Source organism: Sus scrofa, chromosome 15 (assembly GCF_000003025.6).
Source record: "Sus scrofa isolate TJ Tabasco breed Duroc chromosome 15, Sscrofa11.1, whole genome shotgun sequence".
Lineage (NCBI taxonomy): Eukaryota > Metazoa > Chordata > Mammalia > Artiodactyla > Suidae > Sus > Sus scrofa.
This window is the reverse complement of record NC_010457.5, coordinates 94258802-94278374: the sequence shown is the minus strand read 5'-3', so window position 1 is coordinate 94278374 and position 19573 is coordinate 94258802. Positions and strand designations below refer to the sequence as shown.

Below are 19573 nucleotides of genomic sequence, written 5' to 3'. Positions count from 1 at the left end.
GAAATTAAAGGAATTTACTAGACATTACTGGTAGTCTTTTGCATTTATTCACCATAATCACCCGAAGACCTAAAAAGTTAGAAGAGATTTTTTTAGATTCCAGTTACAGCTATAATCTTTTAGAAACCAGTGATCCTCCAATCCTAGGTACTCTGCACCTATCCCATGGCGTCTGTCCTGATTCTTCCAACATTACACTGAGTAATTCTTTCCCAGAGAAAGAGAATTTCTGCCTATACTCACTGCTCTTGGATCTTGCTTAATTACCCTGCATGGAAGTGAGAGTTATTAGCTATGTAAACTGTCTTTGAGACACAGAGGTACCATCTCCAAGAGATAGTTCTACTTGCTGGTATACACAAAAGCTACAGAGCCTGAAACAGATCTGGAAATCCAACCTAGCAGGTGAGTAAGCCTGCTCTACTGTCATCAGGCAAATCTTGTTCCTAGGTATTTGAACTTCACAGCAGTCTAGTCATAGATATAGTAAATAGCAAACGAATACTTTTGCAGTTCAGGTCCTAAGATTCAGAAGGTGACATTGGAAAGATGGATTTTTTGGAATTTAAAAATCTCTTTTAAGAAATGTGGCTAAATCCATAAAACTGAGCCACAGATAAATTGCACTTAAATTTTAAAAAGGCTTCTAGTAAAAATAAAACATATTAACTCTCTTACCTGCTGAACTGAACTCTGCAAAAATATCTCTGTTTGTTTGAGGCTTCCCATCTGGATCAATGTCCATGATGGTACGCCACAATTCAGAGAATCTAGCTCGTTTTTCTTTGGGCATGTATATTCCATGCCATAGTGCTTTCAACATGTAGTCAATATTGATCAGAATTTGCCCAATCCTGGTATCATAATAAGCTGGAGGTAATTGACAGGAAGAACTCTGATCATAATTTGCTTCTAAACTGATTGAAGGAATTTGATTTAAGCAATAAATTCCAACAGCCAATTCCCTTATGATCTGATGGACTTCTCTATAGTCTAAGAGGGCAGTAGGGTCCACAGGAGTCAGCAGGATTGCAGTGGAGAAGCCTACATTATTCATTTGACTCATAATTCCACATGGGATGTCTAGTTGGGAGCGGACATCTTCTTTAGCAGACAACCAGCTGACCAGTGCAGTAGTTAGCAACTCTTGTACTTCACTCCGATCATATTTTTCAAAAAAAGCAGAAGCATTTCTCTGTACTGCCAAATTTTCCAGGTAAGTTTCTTCATCTTGAATTTGATCAAATCTAGGTGCTCCTTTTTTGGGCAATCTTAACATTCCTAATTAATTCACGTGGGTCCTTTTTGAAGTTTCTGCAATGAATAAAAGGAAAAAGATAAGCAATACAATCTGCCATGGTACTGAAGCTAAATTTCTCAAGAAATAAATCTGGGAGAGTTCCTGTTATGGCTCAGTGGAAACAAATCTGACTAGCATGCATGAGGACACAGGTTCAATCCCTGGCCTCGCTCAGTGGGTTAAGAATCCAGTGTTGCTGTGAGCTGTGGTGTAGGTTGCAGCCGCAGCTCAGATCTGGTATTGCTATGTCTGTGGCATAAGCCGGCAGCTGTAGCTCTGATTTGCCCCCTAGCCTGGGGACCTCCATTTGCCACAGGCATGGCCCTAAAAAGACAACAAAAATAAAAATAAAAAAATTAAACTTATGCAATGTTATATATAGATCAATTACATCTCAATTAAGAAAAAAAGAAAGAAATCTGCATCTTCCATCTTTATTAGGTTAACTGTTTCATGATCAACCATTACATTTTTTCAATTAAGATTGTTTTAAATTGATATATAAGTGATATACATTATATTAGTTTCAGGTGTACAGTACAACATATTAATTTGATATTTGTATATATTTTGAAATGATCACAATTAAGTCTAGTTAACATCTTTCACCATACATAATTACAGAATTTTTTTTCTTGTGGATGAGAACTTTTAAAATTTACTCTTAGCAACATTCCAATATGCAATATGGTATTATTAATTATAGTTGCCATGCTGTGCATTATATCCCAGTGACTTATTTATTTTATAACTGAAGTTTGTTCTTTTTGACTTTCTTTACCATTTTGCCCACCCTATCCCCTGCCTCTGGCAACCACCAATCTGTTCTCTGTATCTGTGTTTGGGTTAGCTGTTTGTTTTTAGATTCTACATATAAGTGAGATCATACAGTATTTGTCCTTCTCTATCTGGCTTATTTCCCTTAGTATAATGCCTTGAAGATCCATCCAGTTTGTCACAAATGGCAAGATTTCATTTTTTTATGGCTAAATAATAGCCCATTATATATGTATAAACATTCCATTTTCTTCATCCATTAAGCTGTCAATAAACACTTAGGTTGTTTCAATATCTTGACTTGTAAATAATGCTGTGATAATTATGGGTGGTCGATATATCTTTTGGAGTTAATGTTTTCAGTCTTTGAATAGCCAGAATATGGTAGTTCCAATATATTTTTTCAGGCTTAAATGAACTGCAGCATTAAAAAGTTGAAATCTGAATTAAAACAAAATTGCAGAATTTTTAACATTAATCACTTTAATATTAATCATTTTATCATTAAATCATAATTCTGCTTTTCAAAATAAGCCAAAAAAACCTAAGAATTATGTCAAAAAGAAATATAAGTTTATATATGAGAAGCTACTGCTGCATACCTAATCTTTTTTTGTTGTTGTATAGGCTTTTTTTTTTGCTAGGTCTGTTTTGTTTTCAGGGTTTAAAAAAAAAAAAAGCAGAGACAAGATGTGCCTGCTTAACTTTCTATTTCTGTGCAATGCTTCTCTCTTCCTGGAATAGTAATAACCATAACGACTATTTATTGAGCATTTACTATTTGCCCAGCTCTATGCGCAATATTTTATTTATTTCATTTAATTGGCCCATCTGTAGTGAAATCACCTGGGCTTGCTTCGACAGATTGCTGGATCCTACCCTAGAGTTTCTTTCCGATTCAGTCTCTTGGAGCTGGGCCAGAGAATTTCCCTTTCTGAAAAAACTAGATGCTGCTGATACAGGCAGGGCTCTTTGAGAACCCAGCTCGGCGAGACAGGCGCTGGAATCCCAACTTTATAGACGCAGAAATGGAGACTAGGAAGGATATAGGATGGACCTGAGGTTTCACACCTTCAGAATCAGAACTAACCTAGGTTTGTCCATCAAGTCCACGTGGACACGGGAAAAGGGAAAGGACAAGGAAAGGGAAGAAACCCACTTGGAGATGATACTTTTCTTGTCCAGGAGAGGGAAGCTGCGTCTACGCTGGTCCCCGGGGTATTCCCGGGGCGAGGACAGTGGTCGTCTCCAATGGCCTCTCACTGGGCTCGAGTCCACGGTTAGGAGCCCCACGTGGGCAAAGGCGAGGGCGAAGGGAGCTGCTGCAGGGAGGACGGGAGGCACTTTTCCTGAGCCGAGGGCCTGGAGAGGCCTGTTTGTACCTCGAGGACGCCAGGCTCTCCTGGGAGCCCAGAGCCTCACCTGGGGTCCAGCAGTCGGCCTTGACCCACGGCCTCCCAGGCGCCGGCAAAAGCCGTTGGTCCTCGGGGCCTGGGGACACCCGGGCCGGGCTGCGCCGCAAGGGGGAGCCACTGTGCTCCCGCGGCCAGGTCCGCCCCTCACTCCCGCGCAGGCTTTGCCTGCGGCTCAGACTCTTCCCCGGAAGATGAGACCCGCCCCTACCCCGCCTCTTCAAACTTCGTGCTTTGTGCTTTGTGCTCAGGACACCGGGAAGCTCTATCATTAACCTACCTTCACTATTTGTCTCTGAGAAAGCTCACAAACATAAGCGGCGGCAAGGGAGCCAGGCTCTGGGGTAATCCTTAGATGGAATCCCATCTCCTCCTTCATTCTTTGATTCAACAAACATTTACAGAACGCTTATGAGCCAGGCACTGTGCCAGGAGTTGGAAACCCTGGAAAATGGCAGACACAAAACCTCAAGGAATTTACAGTTACGGAGATAATCATACAGCTGTATTTAAACAGTGCCATAAATGTCAGATGTAGTGACAGCACAGGAAGGAAAACCAACCATGACCATGGTTTGGGAAAGGCTGCCCTGAGGCGGTGATCTTTTAAGCTGAGCCCGATGAAAAAGCTATCCAAGCAGAGTTAGAGAGGTAGCTTTCCATGGATAGGGAACAACAGGTGATGAAGAAATGAGCTGAGGAGAAAGCTGAAATTTTTGAGAAACTCAACAAAACTTTGCATAGACAAGAGAAACGTGTGCATAAAATTAGGACAAGGAGGTAGGTGAGGGCCAGACTATTCAGGCTGCTGGGTTAAAGATTATGGACTTTATTCTGAAAGTTTAGGCCAGATTGGTGGCAGTAGAGGGTAGGTGCAGGCTAGAGTGGTGGCGGTGGAGATGGAGGGCTGAGGACGAGTTTGAGAAATAATGAGATGGCCTTTGGGAGCAGTTTGAAAAACCGCAGTGTTTAAAACAGGTGTTTGTCTAGGTGACACCCAGATTTCTCTCAGGAGCAATGGGGGATCAGGGCAAGATTAAGAGTTCAGTTGTATCTGTGAGAGAACCAAGTAGAGATGTCAGATGTGCCTTAGATACACAGATCTGAGAAAAAAAATGGCAGCTTGGGTTCGATATATACATCTGTGCAGGCTTAGGGTAACTGAAGCCAGGAGAGTAGCGGAAATCACCACAGGAGAGAATACAGAAGAGTTGAGAACTTGGGATGGAGACCTGAGAAATTTAATATTTAAGGGTCAGGTGGAGAAGGTGGAGGCAGCAAAGAATATAGAGCAGGCAGTCAAGAGGGCAGGAGGAAAACAAGATTGGTTACAGAAGCCAAGAGAAAGAGAATGGCCAACTTCATGAGATGGTGCTCTAGGTCTAGGGAGATGAGAACTGAAACATTTCACTGAATTTAGCAACGTGGAGGCTTCTCATCACTGTCTGGGGGCAGAATTTCTCTTACTCCAACATGTCATTATTTTAGTTGCTGTGGAGGTAGTGAATGTTAGTAAATTTCTAATTACTTTTCCAGGGCAAGGGATGTCAGTAAGTCACTGCCTTCTTTAAGAGATTTGCATGTTTGCTCTTACAAAGTATGAACAATGTGTGTCAATTTTTCTACATGAAAGTATTTTGTTCCACATACCAGATGGTTTGTTCTGAGTGGGATCTTGGGAAAGACTATCCCTTTAAGCATTAACATAGAACTTCATTCCAGAGTTTATGGGATGAAGCAGCATGTAAACTAAAAAATCAGGCCCCCTGCAGAGTTAAAAAAAAAAACAAAACCCAAACCTAAAAAACATGCACACAGGATATCCTGATAGAGCAGGTGACCTAGATGCCCTCCAGAGATTCCATTGATTGAATTAATGCATGTAAAGTTCATAGATAGTGCCTGGCATGTCTTCAGTATTAAACTATACTACTATTATGAAAATTATTATATTCAATCCTGGGCTGCTGGACTAACTTCTTAGTTCGATATACTCCTCATATGAGTGTTGACTTAGTGCTCAGGACCACAGACAGTTGAAGTTCTCTGCTTTTTGGGTAGAGGGTTCAAAGTTATTCAGGTAATATCTAAATCTGGTTTGAACATTACATGGGCCACAGAAGAAATTCAGGGCATGTGAAAATCAGGAAGTGTTGGGATACAGAGACCAGCGAGAGGCATAGCCTTTTTGATGGGTAGATGAACATGTTTCTCTTTCTAGTGGCAAGGAGGAAAGGATGGCTGCATGTACAAGTAAGTTAGGTGCTGGAAAGTGGAGCAGCTCTTGGCTTGATGACTTTAAATTTTCTCTGTGAAAAGCCCAGGTCACGAGCAGAGAATGCGGAAAAGAGAGGGAGATTCAAGATTTGTGGGACAGAAGACTATTCAAAACAGTCTTCAAACATTCTCAGAGTGGGACAATGAGCTGCCTAAAAAGATGTACCACGTATTTGCTCAGGTGTGAACCTCAGACTAAACTGTTTAGCTTCTTTAAACCTTAGTTCTCTATGTCAACAACAATAACAAATTGAATTATTTCTGGATGTAGCTACTACCATGAAGAGAGTCAGTAAAAGCTGCCTTCTTTTAGTGTTGCTGGTGGGACATTACCACGTAAGAGTTCAAAACAATGTTAAGTCACAGTTTAAAATATTCAAGCATAATCTCTTTCTCCAGAGTGTCAATTTGATTAAAGTGCTTGTATTAAATTACAAAGTTAAGTAAAAATTCATGTAATAAACTTGAAAACCACGTTATACAATAATAAAGCAGTAGAGTGTTTTATTTTTTAAAACAATAAATGTTGTTACACTGTGGAATATTACAATTGAATCTCTTCTTCAATAGAAAGGTTTTCTAAAGAAATGACTTGGAGCCTTCCACATTTATCAGATGCCTTCTCATTATTCTTTTCCATTTTTGCAATTCTGGATCCAAATTGCATAGCCCGTTTTGGCAGAAGAGCAGAGGTTGTTAGACCAAGTTCCATTGCTGCAAGACGCAAAATTAGCTTTTCACCAATTCCACGGGGTAAAGTCAAGTTTGCTTTTTCCCAAACTGGTAGGGAATTTAGAAAGGAGACAACATTTTCATCCAGGAAAGGAAATCTAAAATAAAAAGTATAACCACTATTTAAAAAAATTCAATCTGTTGTGATTACTTCTTTTGCATTTTACTCAATGCTAAAATTTACAGTATAAATTCACTTTTTAGGGTACTATTTTTCTAAATTAAAAATACTGTAGTTATTTATGCAATTTTACAGCTAAAATTTAATCACATTTACAAAGCATTTCATAACACCTAATTTAATACATATGCTAAAATATAAATAAATTTTCCCTCAATAGATAAATAAAGCCTAAGATGTCAAGAAATAATTTCAAATTGTTTCACAAGATATCTTTGGGGATGCTTTGAAAACAACATGGCCTTTAGTCAGTTATTCAATCTGCCCGTGCTTTATATGTCTAAAGAAACTGAACTTTAGGGATACAAAACATGGAAGGGTTCTACTATATCCTGAACTTGCAAAATATTTACTTATAGTAAACCTTTATGGTATCGAAATTGTCTCACTACATTTAAACTGTTTAAATGGTGACAAACTGGTGTAACAGGACAAAGTATTAGATTAAAAAAAAAAAAAAAAAAAAAGGAGTTCCCTGCTGACCTAGTGGTTAAGTACTCAGCATTGTCACTGCTGTGGCTGAAGTGTCTTCCCTGGCCTTGTGAACTTTTCTATGCTGTGGGCACAGCCAAAAAAAAAAAAAAAAAAAAAACCAACAACCAAAAAAACCCCCAAACAAACAATAAAAACCCTTTCTGTCCTTTTGCCTGCCCTAATTTCCTACCAAATTCTGTTCCTTTTTTTTTTGTTTAAGATTAGGAGTTCCCGTCATGGCTCAGTGGTTAACGAATCCGACTAGGAACCATGAGGTTGTGGGTTCAGTCCCTGGCCTTGCTCAAGTGGGTTGCGGATCTGGCATTGCTGTGAGCTGTGGTGTAGGTCGCAGACGCGGCTCGGATCCCACATTGCTGTGGCTGTGGCTGTGGCTGGTGGCTACAGCTCTGATTAGACCCCTAGCCTGGGAACCTCCATATGCCACGGGTGTGGCCCTAAAAAGCAAAATAAATAAATAAATAAATAAGTTAAATTAAAAAAAGAAAAAAAAAAGATACTCTAATACCATCCCCCCCACCAGTTCCTTAAAATGCAATATAATTACACTAGTATTTCAATTTCATTACATTTTATTCTAGCTTAAGTAGAGAGGCTAGAAGGGTAAAGGCATTTGTTATACAGAATATTTTATTAAAATGAATTAGTTATAAAAGCAAATTTAAACAGAGAAGCTAATGAATAGATTACAGTTGACTATGTATGCCAAAATCCATAATGAATTGGTTTAGATCTAGCTACATTTGCTAAATCACAATTCTGTATTAGCTGTTTTAAACATTGTTCATTTTCATTTCTACCCAAGGGTATCATATGGAGGTCTGTAGAATTAATTGCTTTTACTAAATAAAATAAATCCCCATTTCTCTGAACTAGCTGAAATGGAGGACTGAATTTCTCTTTCTCTCTCTCATACACATACACCCTTCAAAAGGAAAACATTTTACATACTTTGTATTGCGACATTACTTATTATTTATTTCTTTTATAATGAAATTTTGAAAATTATGATAATTTTACATGTCAGAACTGGTAACTCAGGAATGACATAGTAGACAAGACAAGAAACAACACAGTCTCAGATTGAGAGTATGACTATGTTCCAATTCCCACAAAACTTAACGTGGACTCCTTGCTCTTGCATGCTTATACCCTTGTTATGAAACTACCACTTAATAAATTAACCAATTTGAAGAAATTTCTGCTTTTTATAGTTAAATGACACATCTTTTATCCATGATGCTTTAAGACGCTGTATTCAAGTACTTGTTCATTGTCATCAGAAATATGTTGTAGGTAAACACAAACTCTTAAGATTTAAAAAAAGAACCGGAGTTCCTGCTGTGGAGCAAAGGGATGGACGGTATCTTGGGAGTGCTGGGTCAAAGGTTCAATCCCTGTCCCAGCACAGTGGGTTAAAGATCTGGCATTGCCGCAGCTGCCGTTTAGGTCGTGACTGTGGCTCAGATCTGATCCCTGCCCAGGGAACTCCATATGCTGTAGGGAGGCCGAAAATGGGAAAAATGTATATGTATATATACAAAAAATGTATACACACACACACACATGCATGAAAGTACCTTGGTCTCTCAAAGTTTTAGGTAATCTGCAACATACAACTAAATTGTGTTTAAAAAAACATGTAACCTAGGGGAATCCAGTACTGGAACCACTTAATCAGTATGGCTCCACACAGGCATACCCTGTTTTATTGTACTTCAGAGACATTGTGTTTTTTAGTTGTTTTTTTTAAAACAAATTGAAGGTTTATGGCAACTCTGCATCAAACAAGTCTTTTGGTGATGCCATTTTTCCAGCAGCATTTGTTCATTTCCTGTCTGTGTCACATTTTTAGAAATTTTCATATTTCAAAGTTTTTCATTTTTATACTTATGGTGATATGTATATCAGTGATCTTTGAGGTTACCATTGTGACTGCCTTTTGTATTTTTAAATTTAGGTATATGTATTTTTTTAAGATACAATGCTATTGCATACTTAATAGATTACAGTATAAGGTAAACATGACTTGTCTGCACTGGAAACCAGAAAATCTGTATGACTTGCTTTATTACAGTGGTTTGGAATTGAACCTGCAATATCTCCAGGTAGGCCGGTATGTACAGGGATGTCTAAAGGACAAAGTCAGGCTATATGACACTGGAGAAAAAACCTTGGGAATGGGATTATGCCCTTACTGGAGGGAAAGTAAACATTAAAAAACAAAAAGCCCTTTAAATACCTTCTCTCAGTATATCACTATCTTACTTTTAGTCTTTTTCACTGTAGTCTTAAAAACAATCATGTCATTGTATCATCTTTGAAAATTACTGAAAAGCCATTTCTTGGAGAACGAGTTCTGAAAAAAAGTTCTTCTGGCTCCCCAGCTTTGCTTCTGACTGACGTGCTTATAATATAAAGCCAAGATATTGTTGCTGTTGTTATTCATTTGAGCAAGTATCCAAAGAAAAAGGAACCTAAAAATCTCTTTTACAATCTATTGTTTTTATGAAAATACCCAACAATCCTGAGATAGATAAGAATTACCTTGCTTCTTTTCCATGATCACCAATAACCCTGTCATCACGACCAAGATTTCTAGAAGAAATTCGACCCAGTTCCATCTCGATTTCCTTATTCAATCCTTCTAACCCGTGTTTCTGGAAGCGGACACGATGACGAGAATAACCGCCAAGTTGCTCATCTGCACCAATTCCAGTAAGTACTACCTATAAAGGTTTAAAGAAATCCATTTAAAACACGTTATCTATTATACAGTAAGGAAAATAAAGAAGATAAGTGCTTCAAAAACTATAATCCTCAAGGTAACATTTTCATAGAAAAACCACAAGGCAAAGTCATAAAATAGCAAAATATGCCCAATTTTTAAAGAATCACATACACTGTATGGTAGCTTAAATCCAACTAAAATATGCAGTGTTCTTGCAACTTAAATGATCAAAGGGTCAAAATGAGGTGTCAGAAATTCTGAGAAGAAATACCGTGTCATACCTTTGCTCTGCTCTGATAGTGTTTTGCTTCATCCTGGGTCACTAACCAACCAACTCCGCCAGAAGCAAACCAGACAGCACAGCCAATGCTATCATCCAACACTGTATCCAAGGGCTGAACTAAATGGGATATTCGAGTCCTTCTGAATTTTTGCAGTTCTTCCAGAGAAACATTAATTTCAACAAAATTCCAAACCCGGGAAGGGTTGGCAGCTTGTAGTTCCCTCAGTCCTGTTCTTCCTGTGATTCGATCTGGCACGTTGAATTGTTCATCAGGACTAGCAGAAGCAGCTGCGAGAGCATTTTTAGAGGATTCCTCAGGAGGTATTTCATAATGATTTTTCTGTTTTTTCCCTTCTTTGTTAAAATGAGTTGGTGTGCTCTTTTCTTTCATTATGAAAGCCACATTAAGAAGATCAATTGGCTCATCTAAAGGAATATGACGGTCAGCAAGGGCTGCAATAACCATGGAATCAACACCACCAGAAAACAGGATTGCAACATTTGCTTTCCTATTATTAGTTTTCAGAACTTCACTTGGTGAGAGGTTTTCATCCCTAGGTAAACACAATACACGTCTCTTGACTGCAGCACTCAGGACATCAATGAACTGCTGAACTACTTCGTTCATGTGCCCATCAGTAAGAAAGACCTTCAGGGTCTCTCTTGGTGGGATGCTGGAAATGCCACTGCAATGGATTTCAAATGGAGCTTGTGGCAGCATCATATTTAAAGGAACAACCGGTTCTTTAAGATAAAGTTTGGCTTCATTTTCTACCACTGACACAAATGTTGGTAAGTCTGCTGAAATGAGAGTCAGGCTCCCAGCACATTCTTTGATAACATTATTCCCAGCGTTATATTTCCAAGGATACAATTTTAAAACAACAGATTTGGAAATGGAAGCAGACAGGAGATCAATTCTGAAAATTCCAGATGCTGGAACTTCTTGCCACTGATTAACCACTCCAGACGTTTGGGTGGCAACTGAAGAGAGGCAGAAACTCTTGCCCAAATTACTAAATTGCCAAAGCAAGCTACGACGACCAAAAAAATCCCTCCCAAACCATAAAGAATGACTAGATGCTTGATAATATATAAAAGACCAAGGACCTTGGACTTCTGAGAAGACTGACAAAATATCAGACTCATTCTTACAAGAGGAAAGATAATTAAACATTATTTGAGTGTCATTCTCTTCAGGTGCAACCTTTATTCCACCAAAGACTTCTCCATTCCACAGGAATACATTGCCTCTTTCATCTTCCACAGGCTGGGCTGTCAGCACGCCTCTTAAGTGAAGGACGTGACCAGAAAATAAACAGTGATAGTCAGCATTAGACTTTAACAACTGTTTACTACTATTGGGTCCCCGCCGTTTAAGATTACATAGTAAATCCTCTTTCAAGTTTTTGCTGAAATGCTCAATGGAAAAGCTTACAGCACAACAAATGCCACACATTGCTATGTAAAATCAAGTGGACTATTTCTTGATCTTGGTCTTCTCTGAGTTTTCTGTTTCTTGATATTCTTTTCTCAGCTCATCTAATATATCTGTGGGGGAGGGGAGAAGAAATAATAAGTGAAATAAAAATTTCTGGACCTCTGCCTAGTTATTCATAGGGCAACACATGTGATTTACCAAGATCAAACCATTTGAGTATATGTACTGTGTCAGCTGGAATAATTTACAACAGACTTCTGGTAAAGAATGTTTATCTTTTAAAGAACTAGCTTGTTAAATGCTTATTTTGACATAAGCAGTGGGCTATGTACTTCATACATATGTACCATTTTATTTAAATCCCGTAAGACTTTGGAAATGATCCACTCAAAATTACAAGGGTAGAAAGTGATTGAACAGTACTTTATACCTAGATTTGTCTAAAACTCCAGAGTTTACATTAGCAATTATGCTAATACATCTTACGTTTTACTTGATTTCATTTGAAATCAAGGTTTTTTTTAGACTCATTTTGGAAGGCTAACTTGAAGAAAACCAAATCACTATATTAATTTTATTAATAGATATACCATTATCCAATTTTAAGATATATAGTTAAACATTCAGATATAGAAAGTGGGAGTTGCTGTTGTGGCTCAGTGGTTAATGAATCTGACTAGCATCCATGAAGACATAGGTTGGATCCGTGGCCTTGCTCAGTGGGTTAAGGATCTGGTGTTGCCGTGAGCTATGGTGTAGGTTGCAGATGCAGCTCGGATCCTGTGTTGCTGTGGCTGCGGTGTAGGCCAGCAGCTGTAGCTCTGATTCAACCCCTAGCCTGGGAACCTCCATATGCCACGGTGTAGCACTAAAAAGCAAAAACAAAATAAAACAAAACAAACAAAAAACAGATACAGACAGTGTAATTTAGGCACTATTATGAATTTCTACAGAAAGCCCACAAAAGAATTTCTCTGTGTTTCCACATAATATACCAAAAAACTTACTTTTGCTTTCAGAAAGCATTTCCGTTCGGTCTGCAAGAAAGAATATGTTGCTGTTCTGTTGCTGCCTATATACTTTCTGCAAAACATAATTTAGGCTAATATCATGATTTGATTTTAAAAGTAGCAGATGTCAAAACTCTGAACCCTATTATTGCTTATTCTTGGACTTCACTAACATATTCAGAACAATACTTTAGCAAATACGGACAAACAAAAGTCACCCATTATCCAACTATCTAGAAACTGCTACCATGGACACTGAGGTAAAACTCTTTCTCTGTGTATACTGTAACACCACTGTTACACCATTTTTCTTTTGTAATATTACAATTTATTTGGTCAGTCCTCAAGTTTCAGGTGTTACCAATTTTTCACCATTATAAATCAATGTTGTGATGCACTCCCATGTTTTTTTGTTTGTTTGTTTGTTTTAATTTTTTTTTTTTGCCTTTTCTGGGGCCGCTTCCACGGCATATGGAGGTTCCCAGGCTAGGGGTCCAATCGGAGCTGTTGTCGCTGGCCTACGCCACAGCCATAGCAACGTGGGATCTGAGCCATGTCTGTGACTCACACCACAGCACATGGCAACACTGAATCCTTAATCCACTGAGTAAGGCCAGGGATCGAACCTGCAACCCCATGGTTCCTAATTGGATTCATTAACCACTGAGCCACAACGGGAACTCCACTCCCATAGTTTTTTTTTTCCTAAGTATCAATTCCTATCAATAGAACTGCTGTATCAAAGTGTTACATAGTTTTAAAACTTTGGTACATTCTGCCAACTTGCCCTCTAGAAAGTTTGTATGAATTGTACCCTAACTTCTAATATTCCACAAATGACCATATCAGAAATGTCTAACCTGTCAGTTACCAAATAATTTTTAAAATGTTTTAAAGGGTTCAAATCATTCTTCCTTACCTTCAAAATATAATTTTTGGCAAGTATAACTACACATGAAGCAGTAGCTTGATTGTTTATAAATACATTAATAGAAATGGTGTTAAACAACAACAATAAAAGATTTGGAAGCTTTCTGTAAAAAACTCAGGGAAGGGGAAGAGGAAGCATTTATCCTTTTTTAAAAAAAAATTAATTATCTACATTCACTTAAAGGACTAGTTTCTTATCTTTTTAGTATATTTAAATAAAGTTCATTTCAAAAGAAAACACCAAATTCAAGTATAAAACAAAGACTATTAGTGATTACAGCTCCAAGATAAAATAATTAGTATCACTTTGTTCAAAGGTAATGTCAATTGCATATTATGGGGAAAAGATATCATCAACTATGATTAATATATAGACATCCATATATGATACATATACACTTTTCACTTTTGCAATTTAACTAAAAAGATGCTGAAATCTTATAAATTTTGACATAAATCTTATATATAGTTCTTATAACTTTTATATAAGCTAATGAGATATAATCAAACCCTCTGGCATACTGTTCAGAATAATTCTAATAACTTACCCTGTTCTTCTTTAGGTTAGAAAGTTCATCCACAATAATTTTTTGTTCTTTAATCTATTGAAATAAAGAAGATTTTCTTAAATCAGAAGTTAGCAAAGTATGCTCACTGAGGGACCTTTAAAATTAAAAAGATGTGATAAGGGGCTAAAATGTACTGATTGTCCAAATGGACAGTCGGTGAATATATAGATTGTTTTCAACAACAGTGTGTGTGGTGGTGCAAGTGTGGGAAAATTGGGGGAAGAAAGAGTGATCAGACTTGCCAGGTGTTAGATGGCCCCTTGGACCCAGATAGGATATTGGCAACCAGCATTCATATTCAGGGAACAGCCACAGTTACTAAACAAGGTTTATACCTTTTATTTAAAAGTGACAATATGAAATAAAAACATAATTGCACCAAAACCCAAAAGCAATACCATTTTTTTCAATGATTTCACTTAAGTTGTATTTTAACTTTCTTGAAAAATACCAAATGGAATGTGGGGTGGGGTCACTTCTCCCAACCTCATCCCTCTATACCAATGCTTTTCATGACTTATGTCCTAAATGGTGTGGCCACACATTCAGACTAAGCAAGCAGTAGTAAATGCCCTACCGGGGGGGTTGGGGGTGGGGGGCAGTACAACCTATCACTTTTCCTCTCTGCTTTACTCCTCTCTGTATCTCAAAAGCTAGCACAGATGCTGTCACTGTTGAACTAGGTCTCACTTTTTATTAGTAAGAGAAGGTTCAATCAGTAATGGTAGTTATTTTGTGAACAGGACTGATTACATAGTATCACTAAAGCCTCTAAAAGGAGATCCTGTATGATCTTTGCCAGACCTTAAACACCTCAGGGATATATCACACATCAGTATAAGTGGTGAGCTATGGTGATAAAGGGACATCTTTGAAGTGGGCCTTAAATGTTAACCTGATAGGACTTTGTAATGGACTTAAGGGGTGGCTCCCAGATTACTGGCACAGACAGGTGGATAGTTGGTGGTGATATTTTCTGAGGCACAGGATATCAGCAGCAGCTCTAGGGTGGGCAGTATTTCTTCCCTTGTGCAGCAGGTTAAAGATCCAGCGTTATCACTGGAGTGGCCTGGGTTGCTGCTGAAGCACAGGTTTGATCACTGGCCTGGGAACAAACTTCAACATGCCCCCAAGCTCAACAGTATGTAGAAAACCTGGAGTTCCTGTCGTGGCGCAGTGGTTAACGAATCCGACTAGAAACCATGAGGTTGTGGGTTCGATCCCTGGCCTTGCTCAGTGGGTTAAGGATCTGGTGTTGTCATGAGCTGTGATGTAAGTCAGAGGAGGCTTGGATCCCATTGCTGTGGCTGTAGTGTAGGCCGGTGTCTACAGCTCCAATTAGACCCCTAGCCTGGGAACCTCCATATGCCGCTTGTGCGGCCCTAGAAAAGGCAAAAAGACAAAAAAAAAAAAAAAAAAGAGTATATAGAAAACTCAACCATAAATCTCAAAGACATTATGCTGTGTGAGAGAAGCCAATCTTAGAATGACATATGCTATGATTTCATCTACATGATGTTCCCTAAAGGACAAAACTGTTCTGTCATCGGCAGCAGATCAGGCTGCGGCCAGAGCTTCTAGGTGGGGGAAAGCATGGCTATAAAGGGAGTCTCTTGGGGTAATGGAACAGTTCTGTATCCCAATAGTGGTAGTCAAACAAATTTATACATGTGCTAGATTTACAGAAAAGGAAAAAGGTAAATTTTATTGTATAAGGGCTTTTAAAATGACTTAAAAATTTGGGGTTTAAAAAACCCAAAAAACAAAACCACCCAACTAAACCTCCACCCTACTGCTATCTGGGACTAATCTCGGGGCAAGTTTCACGATCTCCCTTTAACTGTAGCTGTCAATGCAGCCCAGTCCGGCAAAGCCGAAATCGGACCACACGGCCACAGTGGATCTTCTCTGAGGACGAATAGCACCCTGTCCCGCGCCTGGGGGCCTTGTCACCTCGTCCCCACACTCACCTTGCGGCTTAGATCTTCCTTTTGAGGGGTCGAGTTGTCAGTGGAGACCAGCCCTGCGCCGTCCTCGTGTTGAACGCCCGGGCTAGGCATCTCCACGGAGCATCAAATACCTGGATGCGCGGCCCGGACAGCGACCCAGCAGTGCGCAGCCTACACCCCCCGAGCGTGTGCTATCCCAGCGGCTCCAGCCCCTCCCTTTCCGTCCGGTGAGTCCTACCAAAGGCTTCCACGCGCTCACTGGAACGCCTGCGCAGTCCGAGCGGGCCTTGGAGCAGTTGCGCGCGTGCGCTCAGATTATTAGCAAGCACGAGAGCAGAGCCTTGTTGTGAAACCTGAGAGGTTTCTGAACTGTCCCCCTAGCGGATAAGAAGTTGAAACACTCTCATAGCCTCGTTACGATTCGGCATCCAGTAGACTGTGAGTTACAGGCGCCTCCCAGTGGTAAATGTGAAGAATAGACGAGCATTCGAAATGCTACTTAATATTTATTATCTAGGCAAGAATATGAAGCTATACACAGATTTAAGAGATACGTTGTTGGTAATAGAACTGTACAGCCTTGATAAAGCTTTTGTTAACTTGTTACTAAGGTTAAAAGATAAATACTGGATTCACAGTTAAATATGAATTTCAGATAAATGAGTAATTTTTAATATAGGTATACTCATGCAATAGTCACAACCTTACTCCTATGAGAAAAATCATCCAAAATTGGCAAGAGATTACCAGGTTTTCTTTCATAGCTTTTCTGGCTTTGACTTTCTATTGACTGGGCTTTTTTTTTTTTAGGGGCCGCACCCACGCATATGGAGGTTCCTAGGCTGGGGGTCAGCTGGAGCAACAGCAATGCCAGATCCTAGCAGCGTCTGGGATCAACACCACAGCTCACTGGCAACCCCAGATCCCCATCCACTGAGCGAGGCCAGGGATTGAACTGCATCCTCATGGATAACAGTCATATTTGTTTCTGCTGTACCACAAGGGAACTCCTGACCAGGCTATTTTATAATTCTGCTAAGGCAGAGGTTAACTGGTAGATTTTTGTGTGACAGATAATGCAAATAATTTCTGTCTGATGGGCCAGATAACCCCACAGGTTGTGACTTATTCTGCAAGATATTAACCAGTTTGCATCTAACTCTGCAGTGTTTTTAAATTAATATATGTCTGCTTTCTCATAAACTCTTTGAATTGGTTTTAACTTCGTGTTCCCTCATTTAACAAAACTCTGATAAATGTTCATTTTATATTTGCACAAGAAACATGGCTTTCTGTTTTTGAAAATTATACTTTAATTTTGGAAATCTTAAGTTTTTACAGAGACACCCAAATGGACTCATATAATAGAACCAAACTTTATGATCAAGAAAGCATACTTCATGGGTGGTTTAAACCCAGGAATATATTAACTGTCTTACAGTTAATCCAAAGTGGTTATAGAACTAAGTTTACTGTCTGTTTTTACTTTTTACTGAATTTTTAAAACTTTGTTTTTGTTTCTGATTGATGCATGGCTAAGTTATTTCACATGGATAGCAATGATTGGGAATTTGGTTTTATGGCCTAACCATTTGGTGATACCTGCTAGGTGATGAAGATCTAATTTCTTTTAGAAATGAGATGACAAAGAATCCAGGTTTTTAGTATTTTTCTTTTTTTATATTAAAGTATAGTTGATTTTAGATGTTGTGCCAGTTTCTACTGTACAGCAAAGTGACCCAGGCATATGTATATATACATTCTTTTTCTCGTATTATCTTCCATTATGTTCTGTCCCAAGAGACTGGATATAGTTCCCTGTGCTATACAGTAGGTCCTCCTTGCTTATCTGTTATAAATGTAATAGCTTGCATCTACTAACTCCAAACTCTCCATCCATCCCACTCTCTCCCCCTCCCCCATGGCAACCACAAGTCTGTTCTCTATGTCTGTGAGTCTGTTTTGTAGATAGTCCCATTTGTGCCATATTTTGTTTATTTATTTATTTATTTATTGCTTTTTAGGGCTGCACCTGTGGCATATGGAAGTTCCCAGGAGAGGGGTCAAATTAGAGCTGCAGCTGCCAGCCTATGCCACAGCCATAGCAATGCCAGATCTGAGCTTTGTCTGCAACCCACACCACAGCTCACAGCAATGCCAGATCTGTAACCCATTGAGCAAGGCCAGGTATTGAACCTGCATCCTCATGGATACAAGTCAAATTCCTAGCCCACTGAGCCACAATGGAAACTCCCATTTGTGTCATATTTTAGATTCCATGTATAAGTTAAATCATATGGTTTTGTCTTTTTCTTTCTGACTTTGCTTAGTATGAGAATCTCTAGTTGCATTCATGCTGCTGCACATGGCATTGATTTGTTCTTTTTATGGCCGAATAGTATTCCATTGTATATATGTACCACATCTTGTTAATATATTCATCTATCTATGGGCATTTAGGTTGTTTCCATGTCTTGGCTATTGTGAATAGTGCTGCAATGAACATAGGGGTACATGTATCTTTTTAAATTATAGTTTGGTCTGGATATATGCCCAGGAGTAGGATTGCCAGATCATATGGTACCTCTATATTTGGTTTTCTGAGGTATTTCCATACTGTTTTCCATAGTGGTTGTGCCAATTTACATTCCCACCAACAGTATAGAAGGGTTCCCTTTTCTCCACATCCTCTCTAGAATTTGTTACTTATAGAGTTATTAATGATGGTCATGCTGACTGGTGTGAGGAGGTATGGTTTTTAGTATTTTTGTTTGTCCTTTATGAACTCGAATTGATTAAGAATTTTGTGCCCACTAGGAAGAACAATTATTTTGAGATCTGAACTGCAGAGTCTTTGTGTTTCTTTGTTTACTTTCAACTTGAGATTGAGGTTGTAAAACTGAAGCTGTAAGCTATGTGTCTGTGTCCATAATTTATAACAGCATTTATATTTTGCTGAGTAAATGTAAAATGTTTTCTGACTCTGTAGGGTATTAATAAATTCCATTATAATGTCTCTTAAGTTAAAGGAACTTTGTTCTTATTGACATACATATATATGTACTTGCATAAGTCTCTCAAATTAAAAAATGTCCAGGAGTTCTCAACTGTGGTACAGTGGCTTAAGAATCTGACTCTATCAACTCAGGTCACTGTGGGTTAAAAGATCCAGCATTGTTGCAGCTGCAGCATAGGTCACAGCTGTGGCTCATTCCCTGCCCGAGGATCTTTCATATGCCATGGGTGTGGCCATGAAAAAACAAAAACAAAACAAACAAACCAAAAAGCCCAGAATTTCTGATGCCTTAAATGTGCTAGACTTAAATAAAAAGTCCTTATAAAAACTGCTAGCTTAGAAACATTTCAGGAATCCAAGTTTAATAATTAAGGAGAGTCTTTGGGGAAATCAGGCTGGATTAATAATTTTGGTTTAAGAAAAAAGGCAATTATATGTTTTTTCTATAATTTATCAATGTTAAGTAAAATATA

General features: G+C 38.7%; 2 protein-coding genes across 3 annotated transcripts in view; both read right to left on the bottom strand.

Moving 5' to 3' along the window:
• Positions 1 to 1471, bottom strand: part of ANKAR (ankyrin and armadillo repeat containing) — a 59581-nt gene extending 58110 nt beyond the window's left edge. The window contains exon 1 of the mRNA XM_021075406.1: positions 679 to 1471. Coding sequence (XP_020931065.1) covers positions 679 to 1279 — 601 coding nt within the window. The 5' untranslated portion in view covers positions 1280 to 1471. The remainder of the gene's footprint in view (positions 1 to 678) is intronic.
• ASNSD1 (asparagine synthetase domain containing 1) lies at positions 6246 to 16465 on the bottom strand. 2 transcript variants are annotated; one of them, XM_003133541.6, is made up of 6 exons: positions 16106 to 16465; positions 14115 to 14168; positions 12634 to 12709; positions 10184 to 11736; positions 9719 to 9900; positions 6246 to 6596 (listed from the first exon to the last, which is right to left on the bottom strand). In XM_003133541.6, exons 4-6 carry the CDS (start codon positions 11642 to 11644, stop codon positions 6311 to 6313), a joined length of 1929 nt encoding a protein of 642 aa, XP_003133589.2. In that variant the 5' UTR covers positions 11645 to 11736; positions 12634 to 12709; positions 14115 to 14168; positions 16106 to 16465; the 3' UTR covers positions 6246 to 6310. The 2 variants fall into 2 exon arrangements, with proteins under 2 accessions (XP_003133589.2, XP_005672077.1); XM_005672020.3 differs by lacking the exon at positions 12634 to 12709 and having other exon boundaries at positions 16106 to 16341.

Coding starts and splice junctions, on each gene's coding strand:
- ASNSD1 (XM_003133541.6), bottom strand. CDS start 11,644: ATGTGTGGCATTTGTTGTGCTGTAAGCTTTTCCATTGAGCATTTCAGC. Junction 9,901..10,183: donor ACTATCAGAGCAGAGCAAAG/GTATGACACGGT, acceptor AAACCTTTATAG/GTAGTACTTACTGGAATTGG. Junction 6,597..9,718: donor GATCATGGAAAAGAAGCAAG/GTAATTCTTATC, acceptor TTTTTATTTTAG/ATTTCCTTTCCTGGATGAAA.